The 9256-nt window shown below is 35.1% G+C and overlaps 1 protein-coding gene across 7 annotated transcripts; it reads right to left on the bottom strand.

Annotated features, from left to right (window-relative positions):
* Positions 1–540: 540 nt before the first annotated feature.
* Positions 541–8900, bottom strand: LOC114279483 (kinesin-like protein KIN-4A). 7 transcript variants are annotated; one of them, XM_082901476.1, is made up of 10 exons: positions 5688–8874; positions 4964–5053; positions 4671–4819; positions 4369–4459; positions 4001–4116; positions 2304–2359; positions 2135–2197; positions 1895–2011; positions 1266–1338; positions 541–930 (listed from the first exon to the last, which is right to left on the bottom strand). In XM_082901476.1, exons 3-10 carry the CDS (start codon positions 4803–4805, stop codon positions 757–759), a joined length of 825 nt encoding a protein of 274 aa, XP_082757602.1. In that variant the 5' UTR covers positions 4806–4819; positions 4964–5053; positions 5688–8874; the 3' UTR covers positions 541–756. The 7 variants fall into 7 exon arrangements, with proteins under 7 accessions (XP_082757602.1, XP_082757603.1, XP_082757604.1 ...); XM_082901477.1 differs by having other exon boundaries at positions 4964–7150; positions 7937–8874; XM_082901478.1 differs by having other exon boundaries at positions 7937–8874.
* Between the last annotated feature and the right edge of the window lie 356 nt (positions 8901–9256).

Here is a 9256-nt window from a genome sequence, read left to right as displayed (position 1 = left end):
GGTCGCTAAATATTTAATTACCGCGACTAATTTATTTTGTCGCTAAAACATTTTGGTCGCGAAAAGTTGCCTTTTGCCGACCAAATTTCTTAGTCGCCAATTGTGACATTTCGCGACCAAAAAATTTTGGTCGCCAATTGTGACATCTTGCGACCAAAATTAGTTTGGTCGCCAATTGTGGCATTTCGCGACCAAAAATTTTGGTCACCAATTGTGACATTCTGCGACCAAAATTAGTTTGGTCGCCAATTGTGACATTTCGCGACCAAAATTTTTGGTCACCAATTGTGGCATTTCACGACCAAAATTAATTTGGTCGCCAATTGTCACATTCCACGACTAAAAATTTTGGTCGCTAATTGTGACATTCTGCGACCAAAATTAGTTTGGTCGCCAACATCCAACAAAATAAACCTGTAATTTATAATAATCCATCCAATTTATTCAATATAATCTGTAATTTGCAAAAATCATTCAAACCAACAAATAAATTGAATCATGAACATTCAACAAAATACATAGATCAACCATTTCTGAACATGTTTAATTAAAATCAGCAACTATTATAAGTTTTCATCCACAAATAATTCCAAACTACATATTTCATCTAACATAAAAATTTAAGACATAACAAATACTTGTTATTATGTTTAAAATTTTTATCCATGTACATCAACCGAAAAATATAACTAGTAGTCTACTAAATATTTTCTATACACACCCATCCAAAAATATAACTACTAGTCTACCCTTTTTCTACCCATATCGAATCTCTAATCTCCTGGACTGATAGTCAGTGCAGTTTGAACAGGAAACAAGTTCTCTGTAAGTGCTGGATGCAGGAAACCATCCTTCCAAATCATACTTCTTTGCAGCTGCATCATTCAAAGCACCGGAAACAATAGCCACAATTTGATAGGGTAGTTTTAGCTGCAATAGAGAGAATTATGTCATACTTGTAGGAAAGAAAAATGCATAATTAAATAGAGAAAAATCAATTCGTCATCAGCAGGAGCCCATATATAGGACCCTCGAATTTCTTTGGCGTCAAGTGGCAAACTTTTTAGCATTAACCAAACAAAACAACCAATTCCAAAATCACTCATCTTACATGACATTACAAAACCTGGCAAGATAATCTATATGAGTCCTATAAGAAACATTATCAAGTATCTCCAGCTTAAAAAAAATGAATATAACGAAGAAATAACCAAAAATTATACACATCATTCCCTTACAATTCTGAGGGCAGGAAAGCTCTATACCATCTTGTAAAACTCTTCTGAGTTCGTTATCATTTCCTCGTGCATGTCCCAAGAGTCATATATGTTAAACCTACTATATGTGATTTAAAACAGTTACGCACATATAAGGTAAAAAAGAAGCATAAAGAAATTAATTTTGTGAACCAAGTGGATCTAATTGGGCTGATCAAAATTTTGTGCCTTGTTAATTGCCTTGTAAGAGTCAAGGAAGATTTCTCCTTCCTGGACTATGACCTCCAACTCACAAAATATATATATAGAATTGTTTGATCTAAATTCATTATGAGTGACATTCATTTAGGTCACCCTTAATGAATCTATCACATATTGAATTTGTTTGCCTATATTTCTAAAAAAAGAAAAAAAAAAAAATTTCCTTGCGCATATGTGAACTTGGGTTGTCATAATAGAATACTTAATAGGAAATGCTAACCATCTCCATTGGATGGTGATTAATGTTCATATATGTGTAAAAATTATATTAACATATATAAAACAAATATATGAAAAATACATAAAAATATGTGAAATATATTGTGGACTATTATTATTATTATTATTATTATTATTTTACCTTATTTAATGCATAACAAAATTCCACATGATAAAAAAATCCATAGGTAATTTACCTGAGTATCCAAGCCATTAGCAAAAACATGGCAGGAACAATGTTACACATGGCAGTGGCAAAAGTAGCTGTTGTGTACTTCATTCCAGTATAGAACAAGTTTTGGTCTATCACAGGCCTGATTACAATTACACAAAATAAGAGTAAAAACATTACATACATGCATTAGATTCACCTTTAAAGCATAATTAAATTAATTTATAAGGATTTGTTTTTTGAGGTGAAAAGATAAATTAATTACTCCAACAAGCCCAGTAACATTATCTTCAAGAAGACAGAAGTGGTCATCCTTGGCCTTACTTTCCTGTACATTTGTTATAGTCAATAACATAGTCTGATTAGTTTAAAACCTTCTCTCATAGAGCAAAGAACAGAGAGAGAGAGAGAGAGGGGGGGTGTGAGGGGAATACCTTTCAAACAGCAGAGCAAAAGTGGAGCAGTTCAGCAAAAGTCCTTGTTTGTTTTCCTGAAAAGTTTGCAGTTAGACAATAATCAAGCAACTGAAATGTAGCAATGAGTGCAAATACAATAATTACCAAAATTAAAGCTGATAACATATCTGTAGACTCTTCACACTACTCAAAAAAGAACATTTCGCATAGACAAATTCACAAGATGAGGAGCAAATGCAATCATAATCATTACAACAAAAATAGTTAGAAACTATAAGGTACCCTTCCACAGTTTTAGTGTAATGATAAAAAAGCAACGCCATCCAAGTATGCGCTCAAAGTAGGTAGTTTATCAAGTTGTTCGTGGAATGTCATTCAAGAAGGGTCAACAGATATGAGACATGTTGGCAACAATGTGTTCAAGTTCATTCTTGCTTGATGAAATTATCTTATTTAAGGAAATTTCAAGCAGCAGTAATGAAAATAGGAACTAATAAGCTAGAAAAACAACCAAAGGCCATCTACAAGATAATATATGCCTCAGATAATGACAAGTGACGCAAAACGTAGCTTTTCCTAACATGAATTTTATTTTATTTTCCTTTCCTTTGTGGACAAAGAAAAATTTCATAGAAGGTGCCAGACGAAGCACAACCAATTCAAAAGCAGAGTATGCGGGACCTATAGAGAAGCTGCTCCCCCCCCTCTGCTCCACTAATAACATAGTCTGATTAGTAATAACATAGTCCCACTAATAACATAGTCTGATTAGTAACATAGTCTGATTAGTAAGGCAGAACTGCTCCACCTTCTCAAACTGGTGAACTCGGAAAATCCCAAGAGTATCGCGACCATGAGAACCTGCATACTCATAATCATAATCATAATCAGTTCTGTCTTTCAACAAACCATTAGAAGCACTCTTTCATATTTTCTCCCTGACACAGTGCTGAGATCCTAATGGATATGAATGTGAGTGGACAGCCCCATGCATGTATCGTGTGAAACAAAGCACTAGAAGCACTCTTCATACTTTCCCCCTGACAAGTGCTGAGCTCCTAATGGATATCAATGTGTGTGGACAGCCCCATACAAGCATCATGTGAACATGTGTCAATGTGTGTAGGCATAAGAATGAAACTAAATGGCCACTATTATCAATGTATTCTTTGAAAATAAGGCAACAGCAGCTTTTAAAAAAGTAAGAATATATTTTTAAGGATGCAAAGCAAGACACTTTGTAGAAATCAGAATCCCAAGCCTGTAGTTTCATCTCGGCTGTATCTCTTGGAAGGAATAGTGACAAAAATGGGGAATAGGCTTCCTAAGCCAAAAAAAAAAAAAAAAAAAATCTAGCAGAATTATTTACATTACAAATTAGAACATTAGCTCTGGGCATATCCAACCTTGTAGTTTGGGTAAAATTGTAAGGGTCGAAAACAGCAGTTTTGCTCAAAAAAGAGGTACATTAGTTGTATTCTCCTTTAAGCCTATGTCATAAATAACAGACTAAAACACTAGCTTTGGGTGTATCAACTTTCATAGAGAAAAAATTGAATATTCAAGATGTGTGACCCAACAACCAGTTTTTATGCGGGAGATTAGAAAAAAAAGGCATATTAGATGTTTAACACATGTTCTCCGTTAAGGGTTGAGCCTATATCATAACAAATGTATGGCAGAAAACTGCATAAAACAAAGCCCATCAGTGAAACCTCTTTCTGCTCCAAACGCTTATTTAACTCATTAAACTCTTTGCCCATCGTTGTTTGCAGGAGTGCATGCTCCCACTCTTTTGCTACAGCTTCATCAATTTCCATGTAATTTTCACCTGCAATTTTTGGCAAATTCATTTGAAACATAAAGAACTGAACTAGAAAAATGCAATATGAGTCGCATGTTTTAGAGACTAAACACACCTCTCTTACACATACTTGTAATATAAAAACTGATAACATGCCAACTAAATGACAGAAAAATCAAAGTCTGTCATGCATTAACTAAGGGTATGGCATCTTGAAGCTTATTCCCCTCTGCTTTCAGCCTCATTCATCTGAAATAATCTCACAAGTAAGTAGCTTACCTGTCATGGCTTCACCCATGGGATAACCAGATGCATCCATGCTCTGTAAGCCCCTCTTTAGCTCATCCCTTTTAACAAAACAGGAGCCATCCTGAGATAGAAAATGTCACATAACTATCAATCAAGCGCCGACCAAAAAAAATAACTATCAATCAAACTATTGTAATGACCAAAACCTCAATAAATATGGTCTGTTGACCACAATTTAGTGGCAATAAAGAGGAAAGTTAAAATTGCAATATATATATATAATTCTTTTATTTTTCTTTTTCGAAGATAAAGAAGGAATTATATTAGCGTACTTCAGCATCTGTTTCTCTCGGCTCTACAACAACACGTCTGCTGTGGTATTCATGTAGTTCTCGAGAAAGCTCCTTATTAAGTTCAGCCTGCAAGTACTCTAGCTGCTGCCGCATATTTTGCATCTCATTCGACATAACATCTCTGTTAACTGTACAACAAGATGATGTGCTCCCTTAGAAATCAAAAGATACAGAACTTGATGCCAATAGAATCTATCCATCTCCAAATAGTGAAGTGGAAATATTTAACAAAAAGAAAATAATAATAACATATAATCATCAAGGTTACTTACAACAGGCTTATTCTGAATGTTTCGAGCACGATTAGCATATTTGAGTGTTCAGAGTTTCCTCAACATTGATGTCAACAGGGCTGATGCAGGCTGGAAGAAGGATGATGGCAGAATCAACCAGACAAGAATGAAAAAGGTTTTAACAATAATCATAGGTGCACAGGCTAACCAACTTATCCCCAGGAAAAGATGAGGGGGGGCAAATTGATAAAAAAAAAATTAGAAAATAAAAAGAGTTATAGAATAAACAACAATAACTGGTTTCCAGATTTGGAAGACGAAAGCACTAAGAGACCCACCCAATCTCAAGACAAACCCAAGTAAACTGTTTGATAAAAAATGGAGTCTTTTCATATATATTTCTACTGCTCAATTTAATCAGCAAAAGGACCAACAAATGTATATTCATCTGCTATATCAACTATGAGTTGCCTGCCTAATTGGTGGCTAAAGCAGGCATTTAGTATTAAAAATGTATATCATCCTGCAGCTTGACAAGTTGTTTCCCACTAATTTAAACTCTTCGGATTTTTAAATTTATTAAAAACCATTATTTAACCCTGCAACAAGCTTACATTGCAAACATTCAAGTTCACGAAAATTTTGGTAGAGCATATGCGCTAAAAAATGTATGTTGATACATGCAGAAGAAAAGCAATAAAGTCCGCATCCAAAAGTACATTATTTAACTGTACATGACAGGAATTAAGTTATTAATCCATACCACCATTAATTGCAGGCCAAGAAGAGTGCAAGATGGTGTTGACCAATCTGGAACAAGGGCTTCAAGAGCTCAAGCGTTGTAGGTTTATGTTACTTTGGTCTCATCTGTTCATAGTTCTCCACCCAACATAGTAATTTGGCCAAGAAAAAATACTTCTGTTTGATTACTAGTCATTTCTTACTACACTACAAATTGGTGTACATTTTTGTTTTTGAACTACGTGATTAACTGTGTTTATGTGCATAAATTTGATTGCTGCAAGCCTCCAACATGATAAGCACTCTAACACGCTGGAAACTTAAAGCTGTCGGAAGTATGGGAATATAGTGTAGTCAAAGCCTCATATCCCACTATCCTCCAAGTGATGTTGTGTTCCCATGGTCTCTACTGCAAGATTAAGAGACAGATCCCAAAAATAATATATTTGCAAAAACCACATTTGGAGAACAGAAAACATTGAAGAGTCAATACCATGACATCCATACCATCTGCCCTCTAATTAATCAGTCACCAGACCTTCACCAATTCTTTCATCCATCAAATTCAAATTTGATGAATAAAGAGCTAAAAGTGAGCTTTAATTCAAGGCATTGTGTTTGGTCTGACTGTTGGGCTGTTGTAATTCAGGGCAATGTAGCTCACTTTTAGCTCTTTATTCATCAAATTTGAATCAGGGCAATGTGATCTTCGCAACTGGGGAAAATAAAAAGCATAAATCACTTGCATACCAAACAGGAAAAAGGACCTCAAATACTAGAAGAAAGCTGGCAGTATAAGAGTGTTTGCAACCTCATCACTACCCATTTGTGACAACATTACCAGTCACAAAAAAAAAATTAGCACAGAGGTTGAAAACATGAAAGTTAATAATGGTGTTTCTGTTGCCCCAAGGATCATCAATTTTATAAATTTAATAATCACTTATTGAATAAAACTTTCAGCTTCCACTTTAATCGTTCATGAGACGTAAGACTTTACAAATTTTGAAAACTTGGAGTGACAGAAGTCTAGTAAGACTAAAGGGTTGATTTACCTGGAAGAGAGTTACAAAACCATTACCAAAATGAAAATAACTAATGAATGATAGGTAATCCAAATTAAACAGATGTACAAAAATAGCATGCTCAACTGTACCAAAAGGGAGGTTGAGTGTAATCACGCTAACTATATTTTTCTCAAATATCAAGGGAGGTAAGAAAAAGGGTCTCCATAAGTTAATTTCTGAGTAATAAAAAATCCATCAATCCTCCTAAATGCCCTAATTGTTTATTGATTGCTCAACATTGTAAAACAAAAAACATCCCAATCCAAGTATACATTGAACTGTGCTTGTGTGTGTATGTAATGTATAATGTATGGTTGAGAATAAGATCGAAGATAATACATAAATATAATATCATACTGAAGATGAGCCCTTTTGGCCACATTGAGCACACGATAAGGTATTGATCCACCAACCATCACTGCACAAATCAATTCATATCACAGAACAACGTTATGATATGGATCAGAGAGTAGTGAAATGGAAACTAGTATTTTGCGAGAGTTGATTAATTATTGAACAACCATCACTGCACAAATCAATTCATATCACAGAACGACGTTATTATATCACTGCACAAATCAATTCATATCACAGAATTGATTAATTATTGACCAGTCACGAAAAAAAGGAACAGCTGAGCCAGTGCATATATTTTGCGAGAGTTCCTAACACCTTAATGAAAATCAAATTCAAAGAGAGTTGTGAGAGGAGAGAGGAGAATCAACCAAAAAAGAAAAAAGAAGAAGAAGAAACCAGGGGACCGAAGAAATGCATCCTGTTCAATCCACCAAGGCACTAACCTTGATCAATCCGCCAAAAAATTCGTCACCAGTAAGAAAATGCAACAACTATACATTTGAATCTACACTTACAGAACCGAATAAGCATTTCATTTCTTCTACTGAAATTGCTATTGAAAATTAATGGCTAATTCATTCCAATATCCATTCATTTTTTTTTTCTTGAAATTAGCTTGAAAATGAAAATTTTGAATCCAATAGCAATTCCAAGTTTCATTTTTTTTTTGGGAGTAATGCTGAACAAACAAATTTAAAAACAAACTGATATAAGTAATGAGTTGTTCCTATTATGTATTTAAATTCAATAGATCCTATTTCAAGTTTCAAATCTTCACTTTTGTAAGAAAATTCTGTTTGTATATCATCTTCTCATAAACCAAACAGACAACTGTATACAGACTAACCTGATCACTCCAAAATGCTCGATCACACAAATTGGAACCCAAGCCATCGATCAAACTATCTCGACCCCTCAAATTTGACCCGATTGATCGGGTTTGATCCGCAGGGAGAGTGATTTGGTGAGAGAAAGAATGAGCACAGCGAGAAGAATGCCAAGGAGATCAGCAACAGTGTCTTTGGAGGAGGCTCCGGCCGACTTGAAGAAGCCAAGCTCGTCGGCGACCTCTTTGGCAGCGCCGGCGGAGAGGGAGATGATGGATCCGAACCAGATGGTCCGGCGGCAGAGGAAAGAATAGCGAGTTAGGGAAGCGAGGAGAGAGAAAATAATGGTGATGGAGAAGCAGAAGAGAATGTGTTGTAGCTTATTCGGGGACCAACCACTCGTCCCCATTCTCCATTAGAGACAGAGAGAGAAAGAGAGAAAGAGAGAGAGAGAGTTGGAAGGGGGCAGCGGTTTAGGGTTCATAAATGGCAACACTTAGAAATGGCGACCAAATTTTTAGGGGGAGTGGGTACAAAACGATGTTGTTTTATAAATGGCGACCAAATTTTTTTTGTCGCAAAAAATTTTCATTTCCCCCTCCATGTTTCAAATTTCCCTCCCAAACTTTTCGCAACCAAATGACCAGATTAGTCGCAGAAAAGGTACTTTCGCCGACAAATTTTTTTAGTCGCCAAATCTCAATCAACGGCGACTAAAATATTTGTCGCTAAAAATACAATTTTGGCGACTAATTTTTTTTGGTCGCCAAAATGTAACCTTCCGCGACCAAATTTGAAGTTGGTCGCCAAAAGCATACCAATTTCTACGACTAACTCATTTTTGGTCGCCAAAATGTGACTTTCTGCGACCAACTCATTTTGGTCGCCAAAAATAACGATCATTTGCGACTAATTAATATTTTGGTCGGCAAATATCATTTTTTTGCGACCAAAATTTTTTTGGTCGGCAAAAGTGGTCGCCAATTGTGTAAATTCTTGTAGTGAATTATTAAAATATTAACAAGGTGGGGTGGTCAAAATAATTTGCAAACAAAAGATTTATGTAAAAAAACACATCCAAAATGATATATTAATAATATTTTTAGAATAATAACAATAACAATTGATGTTTTGATTAAAAATTAAAGAACAACAAAAAATTACATCATTCTATATAAGAAATCACATAACTTTATAATTTTATTTTACTGCAAAGGGGGCGTTGCTGGATGGAGGGGAGGTGGATCAACAAGGTGCCACCAAGGAAGGGTAGGGTTTGGGAATAAGGAGGGTTGATCCTATGCATCTTAAAAATAATTTTTTATATTTTATTATTTAAA

This window comes from Camellia sinensis, chromosome 13 (assembly GCF_055761805.1).
Source record: "Camellia sinensis isolate YWXY chromosome 13, ASM5576180v1, whole genome shotgun sequence".
In the NCBI taxonomy this organism is placed as follows: domain Eukaryota; kingdom Viridiplantae; phylum Streptophyta; class Magnoliopsida; order Ericales; family Theaceae; genus Camellia; species Camellia sinensis.
Note: the sequence above shows the minus strand (reverse complement) of the source record. Positions and strands in the feature narration are given on the sequence as shown.